At 62.1% G+C, this 27268-nt stretch overlaps 1 protein-coding gene across 2 annotated transcripts in view; it reads right to left on the bottom strand.

Annotated features, from left to right (window-relative positions):
- Positions 1 to 2592: 2592 nt before the first annotated feature.
- NOTCH1 (notch receptor 1) overlaps positions 2593 to 27268 on the bottom strand; it is a 49213-nt gene continuing 24537 nt past the window's right edge. For both annotated transcript variants that reach the window (XM_070596355.1, XM_070596356.1), the window contains 29 exons: positions 26839 to 27072; positions 26223 to 26378; positions 25868 to 26053; positions 25415 to 25528; positions 24471 to 24584; positions 23947 to 24180; positions 23759 to 23869; positions 22901 to 23093; positions 21284 to 21429; positions 20897 to 21010; positions 18966 to 19085; positions 18448 to 18600; positions 17469 to 17697; positions 16541 to 16742; positions 15734 to 15887; positions 15411 to 15595; positions 14752 to 14884; positions 14227 to 14484; positions 14039 to 14151; positions 12862 to 13433; positions 11988 to 12416; positions 11232 to 11380; positions 10299 to 10515; positions 9841 to 9928; positions 9587 to 9752; positions 8727 to 9022; positions 7348 to 7495; positions 7164 to 7261; positions 2593 to 5802 (listed from right to left, as the gene is read on the bottom strand). In XM_070596355.1, coding sequence (XP_070452456.1) covers positions 4237 to 5802; positions 7164 to 7261; positions 7348 to 7495; positions 8727 to 9022; positions 9587 to 9752; positions 9841 to 9928; positions 10299 to 10515; positions 11232 to 11380; positions 11988 to 12416; positions 12862 to 13433; positions 14039 to 14151; positions 14227 to 14484; positions 14752 to 14884; positions 15411 to 15595; positions 15734 to 15887; positions 16541 to 16742; positions 17469 to 17697; positions 18448 to 18600; positions 18966 to 19085; positions 20897 to 21010; positions 21284 to 21429; positions 22901 to 23093; positions 23759 to 23869; positions 23947 to 24180; positions 24471 to 24584; positions 25415 to 25528; positions 25868 to 26053; positions 26223 to 26378; positions 26839 to 27072 — 6878 coding nt within the window. In that variant the 3' untranslated portion in view covers positions 2593 to 4236. The remainder of the gene's footprint in view (positions 5803 to 7163; positions 7262 to 7347; positions 7496 to 8726; positions 9023 to 9586; positions 9753 to 9840; positions 9929 to 10298; positions 10516 to 11231; positions 11381 to 11987; positions 12417 to 12861; positions 13434 to 14038; positions 14152 to 14226; positions 14485 to 14751; positions 14885 to 15410; positions 15596 to 15733; positions 15888 to 16540; positions 16743 to 17468; positions 17698 to 18447; positions 18601 to 18965; positions 19086 to 20896; positions 21011 to 21283; positions 21430 to 22900; positions 23094 to 23758; positions 23870 to 23946; positions 24181 to 24470; positions 24585 to 25414; positions 25529 to 25867; positions 26054 to 26222; positions 26379 to 26838; positions 27073 to 27268) is intronic.

Genomic DNA, 27268 nt, shown 5'->3' with positions numbered 1-27268 from the left:
CTGGCCAGCCCTCTGTGGCACTGGGCTGGCCTTCCCCCAGGTCCCCACCTGCCAGGACATGTGCAGGACCGGGTTCCCTGCATGCCCAGTCCAAACTCGAGAAGGCTGAGGCTCAGAGACGGCGTGATTCTCCTCTGCCGGCTTCCTCCTGGCTGCCGGGGGCTCCAAAGTCTTTGGGAAGCAGAGAGGTTCTCCTTAAGCCCCAAGGGTCCCCCGACGCCCATCCTGCTGTGTCTGCAGGAATCCCACAACCCAAATGACCTTCTTGGAAGTTCAAACACTGCTAGCAGTTCTTTCTTTTTAAAAAATAATTTATTGAGGTAAAATTCACAGGACATAAAATTAACCATTTTGAAGCGAACAATTCAGTGGCATTTAGTACATTCAAAACGCTGTGCAACCACCACCTCTATCGAGTTCTGAAACATTTCCTCATTCCAAAGTATAACCCCGGGCCCAGTAAGCAGTCCCTTCCCATTCCCCCACCCCAGCCCAGGGAACCACGAATCTGCTTTCTGTCTCTATTTTTACCTATTTGGATATTTTACCTATTCTGGATGTTTCATACGAATGCCGTCATGCATTATGTGGCCTTTTGAGTCTGCCTTCTTTCACTCAGCGTGATGTTTTCTTTCTTTCTTTCTTTCTTTCTTTCTTTTTTAAAGATTGGCCCTGAGCTAACATCTGTTGCCAGTCTTTTTTTTTTTTCTTCTCCCCAAAGCCCCCAGTACATATGTATGTCCTAGTTGTGAGTGCCTCTGGTTGTGCTCTGGTTCTGCTATGTGGGACGCCGCCTCAGCATGGCCTGATGAGTCGTGCCATGTCCGTGCCCAGGATGCAAACCGGCAAAACCTCGGGCCGCTGAAGCGGAGCGCGCGAACTCAACCACTGGGTCACCGGCCGGCCACTCAGCATGATGTTTTCAAGGTTCGTCTGTGCTCTAGTGCGTATCAGGGCTTCCTTCTTTTTCTATGGCTGATAATAGTCCATTATATGTGTACTAGGCTGGGTTCTCCAGAGAAACAGAACCAATAGGAGATATATAGAGATACAGATACAGATATAGATATAGATATAGATATAAAGAGACTTACTGTAAGGAATTGGCTGACATGATTACGGAGGCTGAGAAGCCCCAAATCCCTTGTGGTGAGCAAGCTGCAGACCCAGGAGGGCCGATGGTCCAGCTCCAGTCTGAGTCTGAACGGCTGAGACGCAGGAGAGCCGATGCTGCAAGCTCTCGTCTGAAAGTCAGCAGGCTTGAGACCCAGGAAGAGCTGACGTTTCAGAAGCCCAAAGGCAGGAAAAAACTGATGTTCCAGCCCAAGGGGTCAGGCAGGAGGACGTCCCTTCTTCTCAGCCTTTCTGTCCTGTTCAGGCCTTCGACTGTTTGGATGAGGCCCAGCGACATCGGGGAGAGAGAATCTGCCTCCCTCAGGCCACTCATTCAAATGTTAACCTTATCCAGAAACACCCGCAGGTTTGGCCACATGGCTCAGCCAAATTGACACATAAAAGTAATCATCTGAGCGCGGGTCCACCACAGGCTGCTCATCCATCCATCAGCTGACGGGCATTGGGGGTGCTCCCACCGCTTGGCTGCTGTGGACGGCGCTGCTGTGAACATGTGTTTACATGGACTTGTTCGTGACAGTTTTCACTTCTTTTGGGCGTACACCTAGGAGTGGAATTTCAGGGTGCTGGGAATTCTTTGGGCAGAATTCAGGCTGAGTCCACTCCCTCTGAAGGTGAAAGTTGGGCCACTTGCCCTTTTCCATTTCCTGGAAACTCTTGTCCTGTCCACGTGTCCTGGTGCCCAGCACCACGCCAGGCAGGAACGAAGCATCCAAACACAGTGAGGAAACCTTGTGTTCACACCTGTGCTTGGATAGGCCGGGCCCGGGGCAGTAGAAGGGGTTTCAGACTCTCCCTTTCATCTGGTTTGAATCCACTGGCCTGGGGGTGGGGCCAGGCAGAGGCACAGGCAGAGGCGGGAGAGAGAAGGGGAGGCCCATCTGGGTCCCTGGCAGGGAGCCGGGTCTGAGGGCCCTGCTCAGGATTCCCGAGTTAACAGTGCTGCTCAGCCAGGGCCCCGTTGGGTGTGCGGAGCCTTCCCCACTCACTGTGTCACCCCACGGTGCTTCTGCTCAGATGCTTCCGTGGCTCCCTTCACCCTCCGCTAGGGTCTGGATTCCTCTGTGGCCTCCAGGCCACTCCTCGCGGCCCTCCTGCCTGCTGCGGGCTCCCTGGGCTGCGTAAGCCATGCCTCACCCTTCTGTGGCCCAGACAGGTGGGAGAGTCTAGCGCCTGGTGTCCCCATAGCTACGTCACCCCAGACATGCGAGTCCCCTGCAATGGGGCTGCACAAGCCCTGCTCACTGCCGTGTCCCCGTCCCTACACGGGGCCCGGCCCAGGCAGACGCAGAGACACCGGCAGAACTTCTGAAGAGACAGTGTGGCCCCAGCACCCGTGGGCCAGGGCTGGCTGGTCTCTCTCCATCGCTCTCCGCCAGAAAGGGCAGAAGGACTCCTGGTTACCTCAGAGAAGGGCCTTCCCTCCCTCCCAGAAAGTGAGCAAACACCGTGGCCGAGTTTAACAAAATCTGGATGACCAACAGCATCACTTTTATTGCAAATCAGTTAACAAAAAAAGATGAAAAAAAATACATCATTTTCATTACCTACAGTTTTGCATGTAGATAACTTTTTTTAAAAAAGTTTTCTTTTTCTGTAAACTACACTCTATTTTATAAAACACATTAAGAATCAACATGTTAGGACGTGTCCGGTCATGCTCACTAGGGGTGGCATAGTGTCGCCCCCACCAGGGCCGAGAAGCTGCCGAGGCTGCGGGTGGAGGCAGGACCCTCCCCAGGTCCACTCCTCAGGGTGGGTTCCAGCAGCTGCAGGCCTCGCTTGTGGGCGGAGCCACGTTCTGACATCCCTCAGCAGGAGGACCCGACAGACTTGTTCATTCAGATTTTTTAAACAAAATCCACCTTTAAAAATGTATTTACAGACTGTGCCACAGGCTTGTACTTGATACCGCCAGAACCTGCTCCTCCCCTGGGTGCACGCCCCCCCAAACCTACGAGCAGGCCTATCACCCCACACGCGCTACCCCACCAAGCCGTGCCAGGCCCTGGACGAGCAGCCTCTGTGCACCGAGCTCGGACACGGCCATGTTTTCCCAAAGCCTCGATGGAGGTTGCCCTGGCAAGTCTCCTATGGAAACAGGGCCCTTCAGCAGTGGGGTCCTTGAGCCGAGCCCAGGCCCCCGCTGTGCCAGTCCGTCTTCTGCTGAATCCAGAGACGCTGTTCAAGCTGAGATGCTGGGGCCTCCAACGGGGTGGCCTAGGCAGTGTCCTTCCCCAGAAAGGGCAGGGTCTCTCCACATGGCGTCCAAGGTGGGCCCTACACTGCTGACATATCCTACACGAGGCTTAAACATCAGGGGGGTGCGGGGGCAGAGGAGCTTCCGGAAGGAAAGAGACCACTAAGAGCAAAGAGCAACTACTTAATACTGGGCCTGCGACAAAGATTCACGATTGTACCATAAAGCGGACTCTTGCGACGCGCTGAGAACACCTTTCGAAAAGATCATTAAAAGAACACCACAACATATAAACCACATCGTTTTATAGCTTACTTTCTTATTTTAGATGCAAATTAGCCCATGTGTCAAAGGTGTGAAGGCTTCTCCTGTCTCTAGATGTTTCTTCTCACAGGGGCTGGGGAGGCTGGGAGGAGGGGGTCCGGGGCGGGCGTGGGGGGCGCCTGGGGAAATCACAGCCGGCCCCAGAGCCCGGGAGCTTTTCGGACAATGCTAGCTCAAACCTCCTTTCTCTGACCTCATTTCTTTTCGGATTTTGAATTTTAAAAAAATCAATAAATAAATGGCATTTATAAATCATGAATCTTTGTTTATATTTTACAAATATGTAAGGAAAATCTGAGAACTACTTTATTTTCTTGGAACAGATAAAACTTTCTACCTGGTGCCATAGAAAACAGTACATATAAATAAAAAGACAGTGTTTCCATGTAAAATAAAAGTACATAAATAAATACTAAAAAAAAAATTAAAATCTGTGTTCTCTTATTTTGTATAAAAACACGTTTCTTAAAAAAAAAAAAACACCTCCTTTGGTGGGTCCCGGCGTCTGTGGAGCGCACGCAAACACCCCAGCGGGCCTTGGGAAAGGAAGCTCGGGGTCCCGCGGGGGCGCCGGCTGTTTACTTGAAGGCCTCCGGAATGTGGGCTATCTGGGACTGCATGCTGGTGGGCGGGCTGGAGATGCCCTCGGACCAATCGGAGATGTTGGAATGGGGTGATGAGCTGGACCACTGGTCGGGGGACTCGGGGGACGGGGTGAGGAAGGGGTGCTCAGGCACCTGCAACTGGTGGCTGGGGGTGTTGTCCACGGGCGAGGAGGAGTAGCTGTGCTGCGAGGGCGGCGTCAGGAACTGGGCGGTGGTCATGGGCGGGGCCAGCGAGGACGGCAGCGACGTGGGCAGGACCTGGCTGTCCTGCGGCAGGATGGTGTGCACCGCCAGGCTGCTGGGGCCCAGCGGCTGCACGTCTGCCTGGCTCGGCTCTCCCCCCAGGAAGCTCCGGCCCATGTGGCCATTGGCAGCTGAGCTCACGCCGAGGTGTGGCGGGGGCGGCTGCGGCTGCAGATTTTGCTGCGGCTGGATGTTTGGTGGCTGCAGGTTTTGCTGCGGCTGCATGCTCTGCTGTTGCATCTGTAAGTTTTGCTGTTGCTGCATCTGTAAGTTTTGCTGCTGTTGCTGCTGCACCTGCTGCTGCTGCTGTTGTTGCTGCAGCTGCTGGGTCTGCACCAGGTGAGGCTGGGTGGCCAGCCGTGTGTTGGGCAGGGCCTGGTAGCTCATCATCTGGGACAGGGCGCTGGCGGAGAGGCCACCGTGCATCGGGCCCATCATGCCGTGCTGCAGGGCGGGAGCCTGCGTGCTCAGGGTGCTCGGCGCCACGCTCCCTCGCAGTGGGTTGTACTGGTTTGGCACCAGGCCGTTCTGCAGCCGGGACAGCCACTCACACTGGCTGTTCAAGCCTGTGGCCCCACCCACGGTGAAATTCATAACCCCACTGCCGCCGCCGGGACCCAGGACCGTGCTGGTACTGGAGGCCACGGGCAGGTGTGAGAGGCGCGGTGGCCCTGCTTCGAAGGCCAGCCGGCCACCCCCGCCCAGCGCGGCCATCTCGGGCTTGGCTGCCACGCTCAGGTGGCTGACGCCCAGGTGGGTGTCGGGCATGCCGGGCAGGTGGTTGAGGGGCACAGAGGGAGACTGCTGGAAAGGGGAGGGAAGAAGGGGCGGGGAGGCCACATCCGACAGGTAGCCGTGGGGCGACTCGAGGGAGTCCACGGGCGACAGCACGCTCGAGCTGTCCAGCAGGCAGCCCTTGCCGTCCTGGGACTTCTTCCTCCGCGCTTTGAGGTCCTTGGCCTCCTTGCCGCCGCAGGCCAGGCCCTTAGTGCTGGGCTTGCGAGCCTTCTTGCCCTGCACGGTCGGCTTGAGGTTGCCCAGGTAGCCATTGGGTGAGCAGAGTGGGGGTGACAGGGTGGGCGTGCCACCCAGCGTGGCGCCGTGCAGCTGGGGGCTGCGCACCAGGCTGTACTCATCCAGCAGCCGCACGATGTCGTGGTGCATGCGCTCCTGCGCGATGTCGCGAGGCAGGCGGTCCATGTGGTCGGTGATGTCCCGGTTGGCGAAGTGGTCCAGCAGCACCTTGGCGGTCTCGTAGCTGCCCTCCCGGGCGGCCAGGAACAAGGGTGTCTCCTCCTGGGGGAAGGGGCATGGGGAGATGAGGGCGTCACCCTCACCAATGTCCTGTCACTAGAGGGACCAACGGCTCGACCCCCACACCTCACCTCTGGGGAGGAAGCCCATGTTGACCTCTCCCAGCATCCTACCCTTACCTGGCATAAATCTTTTTCTTTTTCTTTTTTTAAAAATAGAGCGTTAAATACTTCTGAGCTCCAAGCAGAGGTGGTCTGTGGGACTCTATATCCTAACTCAGTAGGGCTTTACTTCTGCGGAGTCACAGACCCCCAGTGGAAATCTAACAAACTGTGGCCTCTCTTCTCTCCCTCCAAAACTTCAAGACGCAAATGCTGCAGCAATTTCAGGGGCTTTGGGACCCCTTGAGAGCACCTGTGGGCACTATGGCAGGAAGCCCCCATCTGGATGGCCCCGGAGTGACCCTGACATCTTAGCTCCTTCCCTGGGCCTGAGTCCTCTCGTCTGTACAGTAGACATGCCACATGTCCCTGCGAGGCTGCTGTGTTAGGGCTGAGGCCTCATGGTACCTGCCTGGTACACATAAGGCACTGGTCATGGCCCCGATGCCCTTCGGCCAATCCCTGTGTCTCTGAAGCAGTCTGCCCAACCAAGGCGGGGTCACGTGGGGGCCCCACCAGGGACTCAGGAGCCTGGGTCCAGCCGCACCCCCTGGAGCTCAATACCTGCTGGGCCCCCTCACCCAGGAGGGAGGAAGACCCCGGGTTGAAATGCAACCAGAGCTCATGAAGTGTGGGGCGGGACAGGTGGGGCACCTGCACTTCAGTGCCAAGTCCCCAGGGGAACCCAGGGACAGGCTCAGGAGCCGCGGGGTCAGATTGGGGTTGGGGAGGAAAGAAAGAGCTTCCTCAGCCTCAGGGGACAGGCCGTGGCAATGGGGAGCGAGGCGAGGGCGGGTCCACGTGCAGGAAGGCAGCCGCTCATGTTTACACCTGTAGGCCTCACAGTGCACCCAGCCCCACAACCCACCAGCGTCACTCTGCACCCTTCCTGGTGACAGCCAAGGACAGAAGGGGAGATCCAGGTCACAGTGACACGGATAGGACAGGGGCAGCCTCACCACTCGCTGTGCTGGGATGCACGCCCTGCTGTGGCGGCAGCCCTGCGCTCGGGAGGGGAGCAGGGAACGCTGGTCAAAGGCAGGAAAGAGCTATGGCGCACAGGCACCGAGCAAAGGGGTCTGTGCTGACGTGCCTGGGAGTTCTCACCAGGACCTCATAAGTTAGGAAGCGAGGCCCAGGGGGTTAAACCACTGGCTTGGGGATCCCACAGCCAGAAAGGAGCAGCACTGGCTGAAGTCACTCACCAGCCCCGCCCCAGTCCCACGCCAGCCCCTGGCCCACCTTGTTGTTCTGCATGTCCTTGTTGGCCCCGTTCTTCAGCAGCACGATGGCAGCCTCCACGTTGTTCACGGCAGCGGCCCAGTGCAGGGCGGACTTGCCTGTGTTGGGGAAGCAGAGCCAAGGTTGGGGCAGATCAGGTGGCAAAGGGCCCATCCTCCAAGGGCTGGGTGGCAGCCCGGCTTACCCAGGTCATCCACGGCGTTGACGTCGGCATGCGAGTTGATGAGGTCTTCGAGCATGCCCTCCACGGCCAGGCGGGCGGCCAGGATCAGCGGCGTTGTGCCGTCATGCATGCGGGCGTCCAGGTCTGTGGCTCGGTTCCGGATCAGGATCTGGGTGACAGGGAAGGCTTCAGGCTCGGAAAACGTGAGCCCGGAACCGATGCCTGACATGGTCAAAGCCCCTCCGGGGGTCTGAATGGCCCCAGCAAGACTGGACAGCCACGGAGCAGAGCGCAGGCAGCACTGCCCCCACAGACCAGCCCCCTTGGTGACCATGTGTGGCTTCACCTAATCCTTACTCTCAGGTGGGCCTGGCTGCCACGGCCACCCCAGGACAAAGAGGGGTCAAGTCCCTGCCCAGCCACAGGGGGCAGAGCCAGCGCCTGAACTCTGGCTCCTGAGGCTGGAACCCCATTCGGAACTGCTGAGCCACACCGCGTCCATCCAGGCACGCGGGAGAAGTGCAGGCTGCCCTTCGGATGCTGCTGCGCCTGGGGTCACAGGTGAGAAGGACGGCCACTGTTGCTGGTGGGTGAAAAAAAGCCGGGCGCCAAGCAGCGTGCAAGACTGGCCTCATGCCCGCACAGCGCCGTGGGAATTCACGTTTCTACGTGCCAGAAAGCCGCCACAGCAAACGCAGCCAGGCCGGCCTCCGGGGGCTCGTTCAGGCTGTTTTCTTTCAGCTAACCTCAACTTATTTCTGTACAAGGATGTCACGTTAAAAATATTAAGCTAAAAGCTTGGGGATGACTCCTCTGATTTGTGTCCCATCTTACCTGCCCGTCCATGCAGGGCAGGGCTGCCCCGAGCCCGGGGACTCGCAGCAGGGAAGCAGCTGGCAAAAGGAACCTCTGCCATGGACACTCCCAGGAGACCCAGGCATCAAATCCCTGAATCCACCTTTGCCCTGGGCCCCCCACAGGGCCAAAGCCCCAGGGTTACAGACTGCCAGCAGCTCTAAACCTTTCTTCTCACCGCCACAGGCTATGCCTCCGGCCAAGGCTGGGAGGGAGGAGCGAGGCTGCGAGGGGCGGTCGCGGTGGGACCAGGAGCCTGTCTTAGGTAGGGAGTGAGGAGGCCCTGCCCACCCCTGCAGGTCACCCTGGCCTCCTGGGTGACTGCCTCCAGCCTGGCTCCCCTGCAAGGGCGACGGATGGAGTCTGATACCCTTGCATCCCGTTCAGACTTCAAAGACTGAGGATGAAGACACCAGCTGTCCCTGTTAGGCTGTGCTTGGGATCAGTGCTCCAGGACCCACACGACCCAGCCACCTGCCCAGACCAGGAGGAGGGCAGGCAGGTCAGGCCAGCAGGAAGGCACATGCACAGCAGCAGCTGCCCACCTGGAAGACGCCCTGTGCGTCGGCAGACACGGCTGCATGCAGCGGGGTGCGCCCCATGTTGTCCTGGATGTTGGCGTCGGCGCTGGCCTCCAGCAGGCGCTTGGCCGCATCGGAGCGTGAGTAGCGGGCGGCCAGGTGCAGGGCGGTCTCGCCGGTGCGGTCAGTTTGGTTGTGCAGGCTGGCGCCCTGGTAGATGAAGTCCGAGATGACGGCCGGCGCGTCCTCCTCCTCTTCGCTGTTGCCGGTCTCCAGGCCCCCTCCGCTGCAGGAGGCGATCATGAGGGGTGTGAAGCCATCTGTAGTGAGGGCAGGGACAGGGGTGGGGACTCAGTCAGGAAGGCTGGCCTCCAGCAGTGGCTCCTGGGGAGCCTGATGACGGTCCTGAGTTTGCGGGCAGCCATGTGGACGCGGCGCACAGAGGGCTGACATCGACCTGGGCTTCCCAAGGGGCAGAGCCAAGTCCTGCTGCCAAGTGGCCAGTAGGCACTGGAGAGCCCTGTGGCTGCGTTCCCAACCTGTCTGAGATCTTCACCGTCAACCCACGCCAAGTGAACGTGACGTAAGAAACTGCAGTTAGGAAATCAATACGTCGCAAGCCTCCAAGGGCACAGTCAGAAAAAATTAATGTATGGGGCAGAGTGAGCTCAGAGAGCCCGATGGGGGGCCAGCTAAAAGGCAGAGAGATTCCCGGGACTTGTGCACCTTGTTCCCCACACTAGGTTTTCAGAACAGCGGCCCTGGGGGCTCAGGGGAGGGAAACAGGCTGGCTATGGGGTCAGGGAAGTGCCAGCTGCTGGATGACAGTGACCCTGGCCAGACGGCCCCTTGGGGGCGGTACAGGTGGCCAGCTGAGAACCCACCTGGCCCACGGACGTTGACGTCCATGCAGTCAGTGTCAGCCTCGCCCTGAGGTGGCGTGGGGGCCATGGCGGACACACGTAGGTCGGCGGCGTCCAGGTGCTGCTGAGTCCACTGCCGGTGGTCTGTCTGGTCATCCAGGTCAGGAAGGACCACCGACTCCTCAAACTAACGAAGAAGGTTGAGTAGAGAGTCACGTCGAGCCCGGGGCGGGGACAGGGCACACTGGGGACGCCCTGGAGCCTGCCCGACTCACCCGGAACTTCTTGGTCTCCAGGTCCTCGTCGCCCCACTCGTTCTGGTTGTCATCCATGAGGGCACCGTCCGAGGCATTCTTCAGGGGCCTGAGGGTAAGAAGTCGGGGAAGCGAGACTGAGCGGGGCTCACCAGGAAACCCCCCAGGCCGTGGCTTAAGCGGCAGTCCAATGCCTCAGACCACACTCGGCATGTGGGGCGAGCCGTGGTCGGGAGGGGAAGGCCCCGCACCCCCAGCCCCCAGGACCACACTCAGCATGTGGGGTGCGCTATGGTCGGGAGGAGCAGACCCCACACCCCAAGCCCCCAGGACCACACTCGGCAGCGGAGTGGGCTGTGGCCTGGAGGGCCAGACCCCACACCCCAAGCCCCCAGGACCACACTCAGCATGCGGGGTGGACCAGGGTCAGGAGGGGCAGGACCCCCGCATCCCCAGGGGCCACGGCAGCGTCCACTAACTTGAGGCCCACGGAGTCCTCGCCCAGGGGCTCCCGTCGCTTCTTCTTGCTGGCCTCTGACACCTTGAAGCCCTCGGGGAACCAGAGCTGCCCATGCTGCCGCCGTCGCTTGCGGGACAGCAGCACCCCACAGCCCACGAAGAAGAGCAGCACGAAGGCGGCCACGGCCACGTACATGAAGTGCAGCGGCGGGGGCGGGGGCGGCTCCACGCTCTCACCTGCGGGCACAGGGGCCGCGGGCCGGCGCCCGGCCATCAGGTGGTGGCTAGGCGGCAGGCCGGCAGCCGGGGGGCAGTGGACTGGCTCGGCGGCCGGGCGCCTCCTCACCCACTCTCCTCCATCCCGCCCCCCAAAATAAGGTCATTTTCTACGCGATTAATCAGAATTGCAAACTATCGCTAAATTCTCTCCTGCACCAGCCGACTATCTGGAGACGCTCCTACTTTCTTCTCCTTTACGGAGGGGGATTAGCAACTTCGAATCGCTGCGCTTGCACTGAGCTGTTAAGACAAAGGATTTACGGGGATTTTCCAGATACAAACTTCAACACTTCACATGACACCGATCAATTCTTCACTCTCTCCTTCTCTGCTTTTTTAAAAAAGCTGTAATGATTTTGAAATAATACCCAACAAAGGAAAATCAGGGAGGAGTGGGGCGCGACAAAGGCTCCCCCTTTCTGGCACGTTATGCTGGTCCCATGGGCCAGCCACACCCACAGCTGTCACTACAGGTGGGGAGAGTGTGCCAGGCAGAAAATTCCAGAAAGGCACTTTCCGGACTCTGCATGCCACACACCGGGGGGGGGAGGGCAAAGGCACAAAGAGCCAGAACGTTTGGGGCACTGGGAGACCGAACCCCCGCCAGTGGCCTCTCCCCACACACAAGTGAGCTGTGCCCTCGGGGACGGCTGGGGCGCAGGGCAGCCACTCACTCTGCACAGCCTCGATCTTGTAGGGGATGTTGAGGCTGCCCAGCGAGGCGAGTGCGCCCAGGAAGGCGGCCACGTCGGTGGTGCTCTGGAAGCACTGGGAGGACGACTGGACACATTGCCGGTTGTCGATCTCCAGGTAGACGATGGACCTGGGGGGTGTGCCGGGTCAGGGGGCTCGGACCACAGGCTTCCTCCCTGCGCCCACCCAGCCAGCTGCCTCCAGTGACCAGCTCTGGCTCGTGGTGGTGTCACCGCGACAGGTGGGGAGAGAGCAACCCCAGAACCCAAGGGGCAGCCCAGGGTAGCAGGGAGCCGGGTCTGGACAGGAGCCACCCTGCAGGTGGACAGTGCCCCCGCCAGCCCAAGTGAAGCACAGAAATCAGCCGGGGACGCAGCAGCTACTCGCACGGACACCCCTCAAAGTGCTCTCCCACCCTGGCTCCGCTGCCCTCTGGTTCTCCTGGGTGCCGTGAGCACTCCTATCGCTCATCTCAGAAGGACAGAGGCCTCAGGAACCTCACCCTCTCCTGGGAGCTGGCCCCAGGCCCCAGGGCATGGGCTGTGGGGTCAAGAGCCCTGGGCGGGAATGCTGCCTTTGACCCTCACCTGTGGTGAGCCCTGGGAAGTCCCAGGTCCTCTAGGAACCTCAGTCTCTTTTACATCAAGTGGTAACAGCACTGCCTACCTGGGGAAGGAGCCCTGAGGGTTGGGGTCGGGGAGGGCCTGGCCCAGGAAAGCTGCTAGGGGCTCACTCACCCACGGATGTCCATGGGGTCCAGCTCCCGGCGCTGGCGCCCACCCCCGCTGCCCGGAAGCAGCGAGGCCTTCATGTGGCCTAGCAGGCCGCCAGGTGTGGCCCAGCCATCCACGGAGCGCCGGATGGGGTGCTTGCGCAGCTCCTCTTCGCGGCCATAGTAGGGGAAGATCATCTGCTGGCCACTGGCGTCGCGCTTGAAGACCACGTTGGTGTGCAGCAGGCGGCTGAGCTCCCGCAGGAAGTGGAAGGAATTGTTGCGCAGCTGCTCGGGCGGCATCAGCACCACCACCACCAGCGTGCCGGCCGCCAGCCGCTCGGGCACGTGCTCCGCACAGTCCAGCCCGTCCCACTCGCACTCGGCGCTGTTGCAGCCCTGGTCGCAGTGCCCGTCGCTGAAGTGGTCCTTGCAGTACTGGTCATACAGTGGGCTGTGGGGCAGGCACGCTCAGGCTCCCTCCACGCCCGGGCCTCCAGGGGCTGGCGCCACCCCCAGGCCGCTGCCCGCCCCAGGCCACACCCAGGGGCACGTGCCCACTCTGTCCACTGGGGGAACCGGGGCCAGAGCCTGGCTGCACGCTGCTCTGCATCTGAGCTCAGACCTTCCTCTGCCCACTCTCCCTGCTCCACAAGGGGACGGCTCTCTCCCTGCTCCATGAGGGGACGGCTCTCTCCCTGCTCCATGAGGGGACAGCTCTCTCCTTGCTCCACAGCAAGGGGACAGCTCTCTCCCTGCTCCATGAGGGGACGGCTCTCTCCTTGCAGTGAGGGGACAGCTCTCTCCCTGCTCCATGTCCCTGCAGTGAAGGGACGGCTCTCCCCCTGCACTGCGAGCCCCGGGCACCGAGGGCAGGCGCGGCCGCCCCCCGGCCTTACTTGCACTGGCCCTCCGCGCGCTGGCAGTCGAAGCCGTCGAAGAGGCAGCCGGCCGAGTTGCACTGGCTGTCGCAGTGGCCGTTGCTGAAATACTTCCAGCACTGCAGAGACTGCGTGCAGTTCTGCCAGGGGTCATTGAAGTTGAGGGAGCAGTCGCCGCCGTCCCAGCCGCAAGCGTGGTTGTTGCAGCGCACGCTGCACACCTTGTTGCCGGCCTCCTCGCGGCACGCGGGCAGCTCGCAGGCCTCCTCGATCTGTGGCGGGGGGATGTCGAGGCCCACGCCGCCCCCGAAGCTGTAGTCCAGGATGTGGCACAGGAGCCCGTTGAACTTGGCGGGGCACAGGCAGCGGTAGAAGGGGCTCTCGGACGTGGGCTCACAGGTGCCCTGGTTGTAGCAGGGGTTGCCGCCCACACAGGGGCTGCTGGCTGGAAACTGGCACTCGGGGCCGGTGAAGGGGCCCAGACACAGGCAGGTGGGGCTGCGAGGGCCCGAGATGCAGGTGCCCCCGTTCAGGCAGCGCAGGCTGCCACAGGCCCGCGCGTCGTTCTCGCATGTGGCGCCCTCGTAGCCCTGTGGGGAGGCGGCGCAGGAGCAGTCAGGGCGGGACCCGGCGTCCCCACCTGGGAGACGGGCACAGCCCTTCCCTGGGCAGCACGACCCTTTGAGAAGCACTCTCCCCATGTGAAAAGCTCCGGGGATCCCTGGGGTTGGGAGGGTGGATGCACAGGTGGAACACAGGGCATTTCTAGGCCCCGAGAAACTGTGCATGATACTCTAACGGCGGTTGTGCCCAAAAAGAATGCTCAGCGCTGGATGACCCTGCCCTACACTGAGGCCTGGACTCAGCAACATGTGTCAGGGCTGGCTGTCAATCGGACAATGTAGCACACGAAGGCCAGATGCTGACACCGGGGAGAGTGCGCTTGTGGGGGGAGGGGGACGTGGGAATTCTCCACGTTCTGCATAATTTTTCAGTAAACCCAAAACTGCTCTGAAAATAAAGCTTATTGACAGAAGATATGATCTCAAGGAGACCAAGAAAAACAGAGCCCAGATGCTCGAGCCAGCCTCTGCTTTCCGGCACGTGTCCAGGCCCAGGCTCAAGGCCCCTGGGGGCTGCCCAGGGCCGGGGTAGGGGTCCAGCCCTCCCTGCCCCCGCCCGTGGCTGCACCTACCGCCGGGCATCTGCAGATGAAGCCACGGGCTGTGTTGGAGGCCACAGCGCAGGTGCCCCCATTCTTGCACGGCTTCCCCTTGCAGCCGTTGATGACCGACTCACAACGGCGCCCTGGGGACAAGAGCGGGTGTGAGAGGCTCACCCGTGCCCACTGGCCTGCTTGCCCCGCCTGGCCCTCGAACCCACCGGTGTGGCCGGCACGGCACTCGCAGTGGAAGTCGTTGACGCGCTGCACGCAGTTCTGGGTGCCGCGGGCGTCACAGGGGTTGGACAGACACTCGTTGACATCGCCCTCGCAGCGCTCGCCCACGAAGCCGGGCGGGCAGGTGCAGCTGTAGCCACCCACTTGGTCCACACAGGTGCCGTTGTTAAAGCACTTGGGGCCGCGGGACACGGGGTCCACGGGGGGGGTGCAGTCGTCCACGTTGATCTCGCAGTGCACGCCTGCAGGAGCCAGGTGACGTCAGGGGCCTGTGCAGGCCGCACTCGGGCCTGGCCCCTCCCAAGGGCAGGATCGGGACCCCACACACGCCCAGGAAATGGGATGCTGGTGACGGGACCATGCCCTGCATGCTGCCCGTGCACCAGGGGCCGGGCTGGCTCCCTCTCTGTCAGCCCCACGAGGCCAAATGAGGTTCTGGCCGGGTCCCAGATGCTGCTGGATGGTCGCAGGGCAGCTGACGCGCCCACTGTCCCAGGAGTCCAGCTTACCCTGCGTGCCCCGGGGACAGGAACACTTGTAGGAGTTGGTGAGGTCGATGCAGGTGCCCCCGTTCTGGCACGGGTGGGACAGGCACTCGTTGATCTCCTCGGAGCAGTTCACCCCGTGGTAGCCGGCCACACACTGTGCAGGCAGATGGGCAAAGCGAGGGGGTTGCGGCTCAGGGGGTAGCAGGGGTGTAGCCCCTCACCCCCTGAGCAAACGGGGCCACACGAGCTGTCCTCTTGCTTAGCGGAGTTCTGGGTTCCCCACACTGCGCCAACCTGGAGGAAGACCCCTGCCCCACTGACCCTGGGAAGGCCCTGGGAAGCTGAGAGTCACTGCCCAGAGTGGGGTGTAGATCCTTTTCCGTGGGATTGAGGCCAGGACAGAGGTGGGGGCCTCAGGGCCAGCTCAGCTGAGCCCAGACACACTCTGGGGGAGGGGAAGCCCTGCCCCACTTCCCAGTGCACTCTTCTTTCAGCCTCCCCCACGGGATACCTCCTCCAGGCAGTCCTCCCCAAGTACTCCAGCCCCCCGCAACGGGAGTTAAAGGTATACATGTCTGTCTGGTTTAGCCTTCCCCACTGCACTGGCTCCCAGCCCAGAGCCCAGCACACGACGACACTCACACCAGACACACACGCTCCCACCCGGGCTGGGTCCCCACCTCGCAGGAGTAGCCACCAGGGTAGTCGGTGCAGGTAGCCCCATTCTGGCAGGGGCTGGGCGAGCACTCGTCCACCTGGTCCTCGCAGTAGCTGCCCGTGTAGCCAGCCTGGCAGTGGCAGTGGTGCGTGCTGCCCTCGTTCTCGCAGAGCCCTCCGTTGCGGCACAGGCGGCTGACGTTGACATCTGCAGGGGCCGAGGGGCAGGTGCGTGAGGCCTGGGCTCCCCTGCTGCGGGGCCGCCGCGGGCCTCAGACAGCCCACCTCCTGACCTCTGATGGCAGCCGCCTGCCGGGCGTGGTCGGGTTGGGACACGGCCAGTTACCTTGCAGCCGCGCGGCCACCTCGCAGGAGACGCTGGGCACGTCGCAGTAGAGGCCGGTCCAGCCGCTGTGGCACTCACAGCGGTACAGCGCGTTGGTCTGCCAGCACTTGCCGCCATTCTTGCAGGGTGAGGAGTCGCACCAGCGCACCAGGCTCTGGGGACGGGAGCGCCAGCCTCGCTCAGCCTGCCCGCCTGGGGCCCGTTCACCGGCAGCGCGGAACGCACACCCGCCAGAGACCCTGTGGCCCAGGGTGGGGCCCGACTCCATGATACAGAAGTGGAAACTGAGGCCCATGGGCTTCCCTTCCTCAGGAGCAGCCCAACACTGGGACAGGGGTCTCTCTCTGGGCCCTCGGCAGATCCAGACTGCTGGCTGCCTTTCCTCAAAGGAAGGTTTTTCTTAAGAAATAAACAACTCTTTTCAAGTTTTTTGTAACTGACGTTTTACATGAAAATCTTCAATAAACACAAATCTTTAATACTTTTACATATTTCCTATAAAAACATCCAGCTGGGCTGTCTTCCCCAAGTCCCCCAGTCCTTGCTCTCGCTCCATAAACCTCTGCTACCCGACCGGGGGGCCCCCTCTGATTGGGTAGGCGGCAGCACAGCCCAGGGCCAGACACCGCAGTGACCACGGCCATCGCCCGCCCTCGGAACCTGGCTCTCCCCTCACTTGTACCCCAGTGGCGAGTGAAGCCACCCTGGGCCGATGTGAGCAGGCCCAGCAGGGTGGCTGTTACGAGGACTGCAGCGGGCGTCCCACCTTGGCCACTCCTGCCGGGACCCTGCGGCCCGCTCGCTCACCTGGCAGTTGAGGCCCGTGTAGCCCTGCGGGCAGGTGCACTTGTAGGTGCCGTAGCTGTCCTGGCAGGTGCCACCGTGCAGGCAGGGCCGGGAGTCGCACTCGTTGACGTCGTGCTGGCAGTAGCTGCCTGTGAAGCCGGGTGGACACAGGCAGGTGAAGGAGTTGATGCCATCCACGCAGGTGCCGCCATTGAAGCAGGAGCTGGAGGTGGGCGGGCAGCAGGAAAGGAGGGTGAGTGGGGTCCCAGGATCCTGCCCGAGTAGGCACTTCCTCTCAGACATCTTCCCCTTGACTCAGACTGTGGCCAAAGGGCCCTGACGGCCAGAACAGGCTGGGAGCAGCCTGGCTGACCTCAGGCAGGCCAATGGGAGCTGCAAGAAGCCCCCAACACAGGGCCAGGGGCTTCAGACTCTCACACTACTCACACAGCCATCCTTCTTCCTTCTTTTTAACTCACGCTGACAGGAGCTTTATAACACACATAGGTAGATATTGGCTAAGATAAAACAAGGAAGAAACCAGAACCTACACAGGGACTATGGAAAATAGACATGTCAGAAACCAAAGATGAAAAGAACATTTAATGCTGAGCTTCCTGGCAGCCACGGCAAAAAAGGAAACCAGACAGATTACAAAGTCCTTGTTGTCTGATAGAAGGAGGCAAACTAGTTCTTTAGGATAAACTACCAGTGTTCCCGGTTCTCACGCTGTCAAGGGACAAGGGCCCTTTCAGGAGGAACACAGCAGCACAAGGAACAATGTCTGACTCAACTCAACCAGCATCGAATGCCAACCAGGCAGACAGCTGCTTGGTGCGCCAGGCTGCCAGACAGGACGCACGGCCCCATGGCTGTGTCCTCCCATGCCTCAGCCCGAGGCCTAGATGGCCGTGCAGTGCCCTGGCCCATGGGCCGTGGCCCTGCGCACCTCTCCGTGCAGTCGGGCGTGTTGTTCTCACAGTGGATCCCGCCGAAGCCCGGGGGGCAGGTGCAGGTGTAGCTGTCCACACAGTCGGTGCAGTTGGCGCCGTTGCGGCAGGGGCTGCTGGCACACTCGTTGATGTCCTCCTCGCAGAAGGCGCCCTGGAAGCCGGGCAGACAGTCGCAGAAGGCCGCGTTGATGCCGTCGGTGCAGGAGCCGCCGTTGTGGCACGGGTCTGAGGGGACAGGAGAGAGGCCTGAGGGGCGGGCCCTGCCCCGACTGCCAGGACACCAGGGTTGGGAGGGCTCCCGGCAACCTCAGCGGCAACACAGCCCTTTCCTTGTGCTTGGGGTCCACCTTCCCCCACACTCCCAGACCCTAAGCCGCAGGGGGCAGTGGGAGAACGCACATGCTTAACAGTCAGACCGAGCAGGGTTGGGGTCACAATCTTCCCTGCTCGCTGGGTGATACCAGAGAAGACATTTGGCCTCTCTGGTTCTCAGTGTTCTGTGACCGAGGGCAGGGGCCCGAGAGGCCTGCTCCACGCTAGGTCATGACAAGGACTAGTAAGAACGAGGCTTAACAGGGTCAGGTGCCACGCGGTGGGAGGAGCTACTGGAATCTGGCCGGAAGATGCTGGGATGGGCTTGAAGCCTGGCTCTGGAGCCTTCTGGAACCACCTTGCTCAGTTCACACAAGGCCCGCAGTGATGCTCTGTAAGCAGCAGTCACCTCCCCAGAACTTCCTCCAGGATCTGACCCAGGCTCCCTTCCGGCCACGCTCAGCGGGACTGAGCCAAGGGGTTGGCCTCTCTGGGTGTGACGGCCTGCACTGCCAGCACCGACCCCGTGCCCGGGCACTGCCACACCCCTTCTCCCACCAGCTCCCCATCTGGTGCCTGCCGGGGAAACAGGTCTGAGAGCATCTCAGAGGTGGACACAGTGGCCCTGTCGCCCACCCCGGCCCTGGCCACCGGGCCACTCACTTGGCCGGCAGTCGTCGATGTCCGTTTCGCAGTTGCGGCCTGTGTAGCCGGCTTGGCAGTGGCAGCGGTAGCCGCCGTTGGTGTTCTGGCAGGAGGCGCCGTGGCGGCATGGGCTCTTCACGCACTCGTTGATGTCAATCTCGCAGGTCTGCCCTGGGGAGGGGAAGGGAGCCATCAGTGCAGCGCCCCCGTCCAGGCCTCTGCCCGGTCCCCCCAGAAGCAGGGACCCCTCAGCCCTGTGACGATCCTCTGGGGACGTCCTGGGAAAGAAATGCTCCCCACCTGATGCCCCCCAATTCTGGGCCAAGCAGGGTCTAGAAATCCAGCGTGGGAAGGGCCCTGTGAGGTCAATTCCTGCTTCTTGAGCCCCCTTGCAAGTGGCTCTGCAGCCTGCTTGCACATTTCCAAAGACGGGGAGCTCACTACCTCCTGCCCCGGAGGTCCCTGAGCTCCCCTGGGCCTCTCAACTCTCCCGGGACTCAGCCCAAGCCAGGGATGCAGGGAGCAGGCGGTCTCACCTTGCCAGCCCACAGGGCAGACACAGGAGAAGCTCTCGAAGTCCTCAGACTCCCTGCACTCGCCACCATTTCTGCAGGGCCCGGGGGCACACGGGGCCAGCACCACCTCGCACGTGGCCCCTGAGGGGCCGAGAGACAGGCTGTGAGACCAGGGAGCCAGGCCAAGGGCTGATCCCCAACCCCGCCTGGCATCTCCAACAGAGGCCACTGCAGCCACCTCCTGCTGGTCACCCCACTGTCAGAGCATACCTGGCTGGCCCTGGCGGGGTGCCAGTGGCACTGTACTGGGACCCCGGGTGAGCTCCTGGCTGAGTGGGGACCCGACCCAGGGGCTGAAGACCGACCAGACAAACGCCTAGCTCCTGAACCGCCCCTGGTTCCTCCCTCGGCTGCAGGACACAGCTGGGCCTCACCTGCCTGGAGCGCCTGGGAGCCAGGACCAGGCCAGGACTGACAGCCCCTCAACCACACCGCAGGGGTCTCGGGCCTGCTCCCAGCCTCAGCCCCCATGCGCGTCCATCTCCCGGAGGCAAAGGGCCCTGCACTGAGCTGGAGGCCTCGGTGCGACTCTCTGCAGCTCTGTGTCGCAGGTAGCAACTGCCCCGTCACAGGAGGCCATCGAACAAAGGCCAAGACAGCAGGGGACAAGCCCTCCACTCTGCTGGGGGATGTGCCAGCCTCAGCCCCAAGCACGTCCTACTTATTGGTGAGCATCGGGTGCAGCATCAGGACGTCTGGGGGAGTCTGGCTAAAACCATGTGCACACTGGGTGACTTTTTCCCCATGAAAGCCTGATGGACAGTTTTCCTGTTTACGGCCCGTGGGGGCTGATTCCCGAGGAAGCTAGGAAGTGTTATCTTCCTTGCCTCCCATTATCTCCCTGGCCTGCTGGTGCGATTTTCCAGAGCCTTTCTTTCTATCGGTTTCCACGGTGACCTGGGCAGGCAGGAAATTCGCCAGAGTTTCCGACAATTGTGAAAAGGGAAGCAGGAAGCGGGCAGACGGGAAGCGGGTCAGCACAGGCCGGCTCCTCCCAGCCAGGCTCTCCAGCCTCTGATATCAACTTGTCCAAAAGGGCCTCGGGTGCGCCCCGGGTGCGGAGGCCCCTGGGCAGCCATGGGGGGGAGTTTCATCACCAATGCAGGAGAGAAAACCCAGGGCCCTAGCTCTGGTCAAAGAAAACACTGCTCTGGCCACAGGCCGCCCGGTGTCACGGGAACCACAGACACGGCCCAGCCCTGCCCTACTTGGCCGGCAAGCTCCTCTCAGGACCTCCAGGGCCCAGAGCCGCCCACAGCGGCAGCACCCTCTGCCGGCTCCCCGGGAGGCCCGGTGGCCCTGGCGGTTGTGGACTTATATCTTTTGACACTTTGCAAACCTCTTCTACAGAGGGGACCGTTTCCCGTGATCCCCTTGGCTGGGCCAATGGCAGCGGCCAGGACGCCCCGGAAAACGTCTCCCGCCCCTGTTCTGCGTGAACAGAGGGCTCCTTGTGCCCCTACACAAAGAGGGCCCGCCGTCAAAGGAATCCCTCGGGCCTGGCCATGGCTGGGGAGGGCGGCCTGACCCCAGGGGCCCACAGCAGCATGGACGCCAGACACGGAGGCCGCTAGCCTGGGCCCAGCTCCCGGCTGTGCCGCCAAGGGTCCCACCGCCTCACCTCCCAGGCAGGCCTCCCAGGTAAGATGTCTGGGACAGACAAACTAAAACTTCCTCCCACGCAGCCTACGTTGCGGGCTCATCGGACTATGACAACGGCAGAGCGAGGCCCACACGCAGCCGGGCCTAAGGCTCAAAGCACAGAGCAGAACCCGCTGAGCAACAGACAAGCCTGGCGTCAAGGGGGCCGCTGCGCCCCTCTCAGCCACTGCTGCTCCCTGTAGCCACCCCCTCCCTAAGGCTGTCCAGGGCCTGCAGAGGCCCAGCCCCACCTGTGTAGGGCAGCAGGCAGTTGCACTTGTACCCAGCCACATCATCGATGCATGTGCCCTGGTTCAGACACGGGTTGGACGCGCACTCGTTGATGTTGGTCTGGCAGTTAGGGCCTGGAGAGAGAGGGACAGTGGTCAGTGTGCCCATCACCCTGGGTGTCATGGCAGGGCCCCACCACAGGTCCCTCCTCATCTCCTGGAGTGGAGAAGAGCATGGCGCCAAGCTGTGAGGCCTGGAGCCCACCCCAGGGGGTCTGCCCCATTGGCAGCAAGCAACTCTCACGGGAGGGAGAAGCCGAGGGCTGCGCGCTGGCTGGACGTGGGTCCCAGCTCTGCACTGCCCACCAGGAGGGCCTGCTGTGTGGCAGAAGCCCCCGCCCCACTCACCACTGAAACCTTCCCGGCATGTGCACACGTAGCCGCTGGTCATGTCTTTGCAGGTGCCGCCATTGACACACGGGTTCGACTCACACTCGTTGTTGTTGATGTCACAGTTTGCCCCACTCCACCCGGGGTCACAATCACACTTGTATCTGCAGAGGTGACCACACTGCAGCTCAGGTGTGGCCTGAGATGTGCGGGCCTGGGCTGTGGACTCTCTGGGCTCTGCCGCCAGCCTATGGTCTGATGGCATGAAGGCACGGGTCCACTCTGACTCTCAGAATCCTTTACAGTGGTGGCAATAGCACCCACTTTGCCCAAGACAGTGACAAGAGTCTGGTTACGCTAGGTTTGGGACAGCGTCCTGTCCAGGGCAGTGGTCAGAAGGCCCTCCACCACTCACGCACTATGGCCTTCAACAGAGGACTTATTCTCTGTGGGCAAAACAAGGGCCTGAGGGCACTGTCCACGTCCACAGCCCCGTATGGACAGAGCAGTGCTGGGCACATAACAGAGGTGAGAATCCAAAGGGAAGCTTCCGTTTCTACACTAGACCCTAATATGTCTGACGCCGTATGTGGGGCTTTTCCCACCCCAAGTAAGCCCCCAGCTCTCAGGACACCAGCTGGGTGGCCTACCGTTCGCTTCCAGAACTGACCACCCAGAGTTAGCACAGACCCCACGGTGAGGGGCTCGGTCCACAGACTACCCCAAGTCAGACGCCAACACAAGGCGAAGCTGTCACCTGTTCTTCTCACCAAATCGCGGATGCAAAGACCCTTCCTCAAGTTCAAGAACTTGCTAGAACAGCTCCCAGAACTCGGGGAGACATTTACTCACTAAACTAGTGGTTTATAACAGAGGTGAAACTCAGGCACAGCCAGGTGGGAGGGAGCCTGGAGCTTCCAGCCCTCGGCAGTGTGCCCCTCCCAGCGCCACCACGGGCCCCCGACCCAGAAGCCCGGCTCCTCCAGTCAGCGCCTTACGGAGGCTCAGCTCGTAGGCGCGGCTTGATCACGTCACTGGCTCTTGGTGACTAACTGGACCTTCAGCCCCCTCCCCTCCTGAAAGGTGGGGCCCTCTAATCACAGGCTGGTCCCCCCACCCAGCCCCCGTCCTCAGGCGACCTCAGCCATCTCATTAACGTAAACTCAGGCGGGGCTGAAAGAGGCTTGTTATGATTAAAAGATGCTCCTTCTGCTTTTATAAATCGGAGGGGTTCAAGAGCCAAAACATAGACCAACATGTTTATCTCTCATCACGTCTGCATCACGGAGGTGTCAGCTGTGCAAACGTGTTCTAAGGATCGTTTGAGACTTGCCTCCTGAGCTGCTGTCATGCCAAATGACGACACGCAGCCCAGGGCAGCGCCGGGCAGAGATGAGGGCTGAGTGAGCATCTGGACGGCACACTCTGGGGCACAGACGGCGGATCTGTCCTGGGGCACACCCACCCACCCGGCCTGGGCTCACCACGTGTGGCCCCTCCGGAGCTTTGCACAGGTGCCTCCCTGGCCCGACCCTGGCTGGCCACCACACAAGCTGCCTCCCTTGGGGCAGAGCTTCCGTGGACGCAGACCGGCGGGGAGGACATGCCCCTGCACCCCTGTACCACACTGCATACCCGTTGAGGCTGTCCCGACAGGCCCCGTGGATGCAGGGGTCACTGTTGCACTCGTTGACCTCGGACAGGCAGGTGGGGTCGTGGTAGCCCTCGGGACAGCGGCAGGTGAAGCCGTTGATGCCGTCCTCACAGGTGCCCCCGTTGTGGCAGGGGTTCCCAGCACACTCGTCAATGTTGATGTTGCACATGCTCCCTGCGGGTGGGGGCGGGGGCTCAGACACGCACGCCCAGGGGCCCCCAGAAGAGGAGGACGAGAAGGAGGGGTCTTGGTGAGCAGGTTCTGGTCCCCTTGAGCCTCAGTTTCTCCCTCTTGAACCCAGGATGAGAACCAACCCCTCTCCCCGAGTTCACCCAGGGCGTAGACCGGAGGCAGACGTGTCACATGACAGTGAGCTGAGTGGGCCCTGCGCTCTGTGCCTGGCGCTGACGGGCACTCACACGAGTCTTCCTCCCGGCTGCCCCAGGGGCAGACACTGTGTCATCTGCCTTGAGTGAGGACAACCTGAGGCCCAGAAAGGCCACGGACCTGCTCGGGGGCAGACGGCAGAGGCCAAACGTGTGCCCAGAGGCCTGGCTCTGCTCCTGGCCTGCTGGGCTGGCTCTAGCAGGGACAAGAGGCCCAAGGATGCCCATCCCCGCACTGGCCGGAGCCCCAGTCCTCCCATGGTCTCTGCTGCAGGGGGCTGAGGCTGGAAGCCTGATAGTGGGGCCATCCGGCCCTCAGGCCCCCAGACCGGGCCCATCGGGACCCTAAGGTCATCAGTGACCTTGAGCACAGACTTGGCCCCTGTGGCAAGGCCGTGACAAGGGCTAGGAGGAACAGAGCCCTGCTGGTCCCCAGCCCCTGGGGCCGCTCACCTGTGTAGCCCGGCTCGCAGGCGCACTCGTAGCCGTCGATCTTGTCCAGACAGGTGCCCGAGTCGCAGGGGTTGCTGGCACAGTCGTCCAGGTTGATCTCACAGTTGGGTCCTGGGGGTGGAGGACACATGGCGATCAGCTCCGGAGCCGCGAGCCCCCTGCCCTCCCGCCCAGCCCTGGCCAGGCACCTGTGGTCCCCTTGAGGCAGAAGCAGAGATAGGCGTTGTCACGGTCCTGGCAGGTGCCCCCGTGGCGGCACGGCTGGCTGTGGCACTCATTGATGTTGGTCTCGCAGTGGTGGCCGGTGTAGCCGGGCCGGCACAGGCAGGTGAAGGTGGCCACGCCATCCTTGCAGGACCCGTAGTGGCAGGGGTCGGGATTGCACTCGTCGATATCCACCTCACAGTGGGGCCCTGTGTAGCCTACAGGATGGGGGCCCAGGGGGCTCAGGGCAGTGTTCCCTGGCCAGGTGGCTGTTCCTGCCCCGAGATACCGCCAACCAGATCGGGGGTCACCAGTGCTCCCGCCTGAGAGGAATGGGATGTCTTTTATCTAGGGACACCCCTCCGCTGCCAGGGTAGAGCTGAGCCGTGTGCTTGGCCCTGGAATAGTGACCCAAGACTGAGGGGCCCTCATCTCCCATGCCCCTCTCCAGGACCCTGTGGCCCACTTTTCCTCCCTTCCCAGGGCCTGTGGTTGGGCATCCCCGCACCTTCTGTGCACACGCAGGTGTAGGTGTTGGGCCCATCCAGGCACTTGGCGCCATTCTTGCAGGGCGTGCTTGCACACTCATCTACGTCATACTGGCACAGGTGCCCGGTGAAGCCTGTGCCAGGGGAGAGGGGTGGTGGTCAGACGTGATGAGCACAGCGGCCCCAAGGCTGAGCCCCGGCTGGACCAGGACAGGGACAGCCCGGATGGGCTCCCCCAGGGCATACTTGGGCCAGGGCTCGACAGATCCTCCAGATTTCTCTTCTGCCCCCTCTCAGCTCCTGCCCTTAGAATCAAACCCCTCCCGGTCCCCTCACAGAAGGGCCTTCTCCCTAGACTGGCTCCGGTTGCCATGGCTACAGCCGGGCCGGGCTGTGAATGGGATCCCCTGCTCGGTGTCTGGATGGCTGATTCACGTCTCGGGAGGCCCAAGGCTCTGACCTGCAATGCCTCTATGGGCTTGGTGTGCCCCCGGCCCTCCCCTGTGACAGACTGGGCCCCCCCTCAGGCTCCTCAAGCCCTCTCAGCCATTGTGTCAATCACAGGCCAGGTGGACAGGGCAGGCTGGCTCCCCCCTGGCTGAGCCTTGAGTCCTCAGAGAGGTAGGCTGGCGCCTCCTCCTGCCTAAGCTCCTCAGGGCCTGGGGAGCACACTGCTGCTCCCACGGCACCTTTCTCTCTAGGAAACTCCAGTAGTAAGAAGGAGGGTGCCCAGGCCCTGGGCTACCCCAACCCCCAGTGAGCATACGCAGCCAGGTGCCCTGCCTGGCCTTGCCTGTTGAGGGAAGCCCGAAAACACCCCTCAGCTCCCCAGCCCAGCCCTGGGGGACCCTCCCGGCAACCCTCAGGGAGAAGGGGAGGGGCTCCTGCAGGACGAGGCCCAGGCCCACAAGCAGACCAGCCCGAGGTGGACTCTCCCGCTGGCCACCCCGAGGGCCCGGCTCACCCGTGGGGCACTCGCACAGGAACTCGTTGATCTTGTCCAGGCAGCGGCCGTTCTGCAGGCATGGGCTGCTGGCGCACTCGTCCGTGTTCACCTCGCAGTGCACGCCCTCATAGCCTGGGGGTGGGGGACAGTGAGGGGGTGCAGGGGGGCCCCACCACGACCAAGGGCTCAGGACACAGAAGTGACGCCCAGCTCTGGCCGCTGGCAGAGGCAATGGCCCACACCCAGGGCCGACCATCCACCCAGCTCTGGCCCTGCTCTCGGCTGTGCCCTGCGGGCTTGGCCTTGGTTCCCCCCAGTGCCTGCAGAGGCAGTGGTCTGGATAGGTGTGGAGAACAGGGGAGAAGAGATGCAGCCGGGGGCCCTGCCAGAAGCTGTCTGCCTTGACTCAGTTTCCCCTCTCCCCAGTGTCGGGCAGTGCCACCTTGACAGGCAGGAGACCGGCTGCCATACCAGGCATGCAGATGCACTGGAACTCCCCGATCTGGTCCAGACAGGTGGCGTCATTCTGACATGGGTTGGAGACGCACTCGTTGACGTCGATCTCGCAGCGCGGGCCGGTGTAGCCCTGCAGACACTGGCACTCGAAGGAGCCCAGCGTGTTGATGCACTTGCCCGCGTGCTCACAGGGGTTGGCACCTGCACGGGGGGTGGGGGGTGCAGCACAGGTGAGGGGCTGCTCCAGCACCCCAGCCTCTGGGGCAAGCCTGCCTCCCCCATCAGACTAGCAACCTCTGAGAGCAGAGCTTTTCCCAATGGATCTCCCACCCTGCCATCACTCCCACAGCCCACCCAGCCCTGCGCGTACCCAGCGAGCACTCATCCACGTCCTGGCTGCAGGCTGGGCCCGTGTAGCCCGAGGGGCAGGTGCAGATGGCCTTGCCGTTGACGGGGTTGGTGTCGCAGTTGGAGCCCTCGTTGCAGGGGTTGCTGATGCAGGCATCGTTGAGGTGGCACAGCAGACCTGGGCGAGCGGTCGTGGTCAGCAGCACTGCCCCTCCCACCCCCGGCCGCCGGCCTGGGAACGGTGAGCTGCCCACAGCTGGGCCGGGTCCACCCCAGTCCAACTCCCCAGGGAGAGGCCTCCCACAGCAATGCTACTGAGTGACCCCGGTGAGCATCCCACAACCCTCGGGCTGTTCCGTAAGGTTTGTCACCAGCAGCCCCGACCGTGGCCGGTCCCCTAGCCTCTTCACTCCAGAAAGGCCTCTTTGGCGTTAACCTCGGAGGCCCTGAAGACCCATGGTCTGTGTGTCTGAGCGAGGTCGTGCACGCCAGGCCCGGCCCACAAGAGCTCACTGAGGCAGGCGCCCCCCCCCCCCGTCCCTATGTGGCCCTGGGCCCTCAGTCGAGGGCAGCGAGACCTGCCAGAACCTGCCTCCCCACTAGGCCCCCCTGCCCACAGCCGGGCTTCAGGTGCTCACCAGTGCGGCCATGGGGACACTCGCAATAGAAAGAGGCCACACGGTCGTGGCAGGTGGCGCCATGGAAGCAGGAGGCGCTGGCGCAGTCGTCGATGTTCTCGCTGCAGTCCTCGCCCGTCCAGCCGTTGACGCACACACAGTTGTAGCCGCCGTGGCTGTTGTGGCAGGTCCCGCCGTTCTGGCAGGCGTTCGGCATGAGCTGGCACTCGTCCACGTCCTCGGTGCAGTACTGACCTGTGGGGGCCGGGACCCCTCAGCCACAGGCTGAGACCCTCACTCCACGAGGAGCAGGGTCCACCTCCACCAAGAAGGCTTCCTGGGTGGACTCCTCCACATACCGGCCGACTGAATCACTCCTTCCTCGGCACCCCCGGCACCAGAGCAGGCTCCCGCCTCGCTGCTCTGACTCTGGGCCTCGGTTCACTGGGGT

The sequence above is a fragment of the Equus przewalskii genome, chromosome 26 (genome assembly GCF_037783145.1).
Source record: "Equus przewalskii isolate Varuska chromosome 26, EquPr2, whole genome shotgun sequence".
NCBI lineage: Eukaryota > Metazoa > Chordata > Mammalia > Perissodactyla > Equidae > Equus > Equus przewalskii.
Note: the sequence above shows the minus strand (reverse complement) of the source record. Positions and strands in the feature narration are given on the sequence as shown.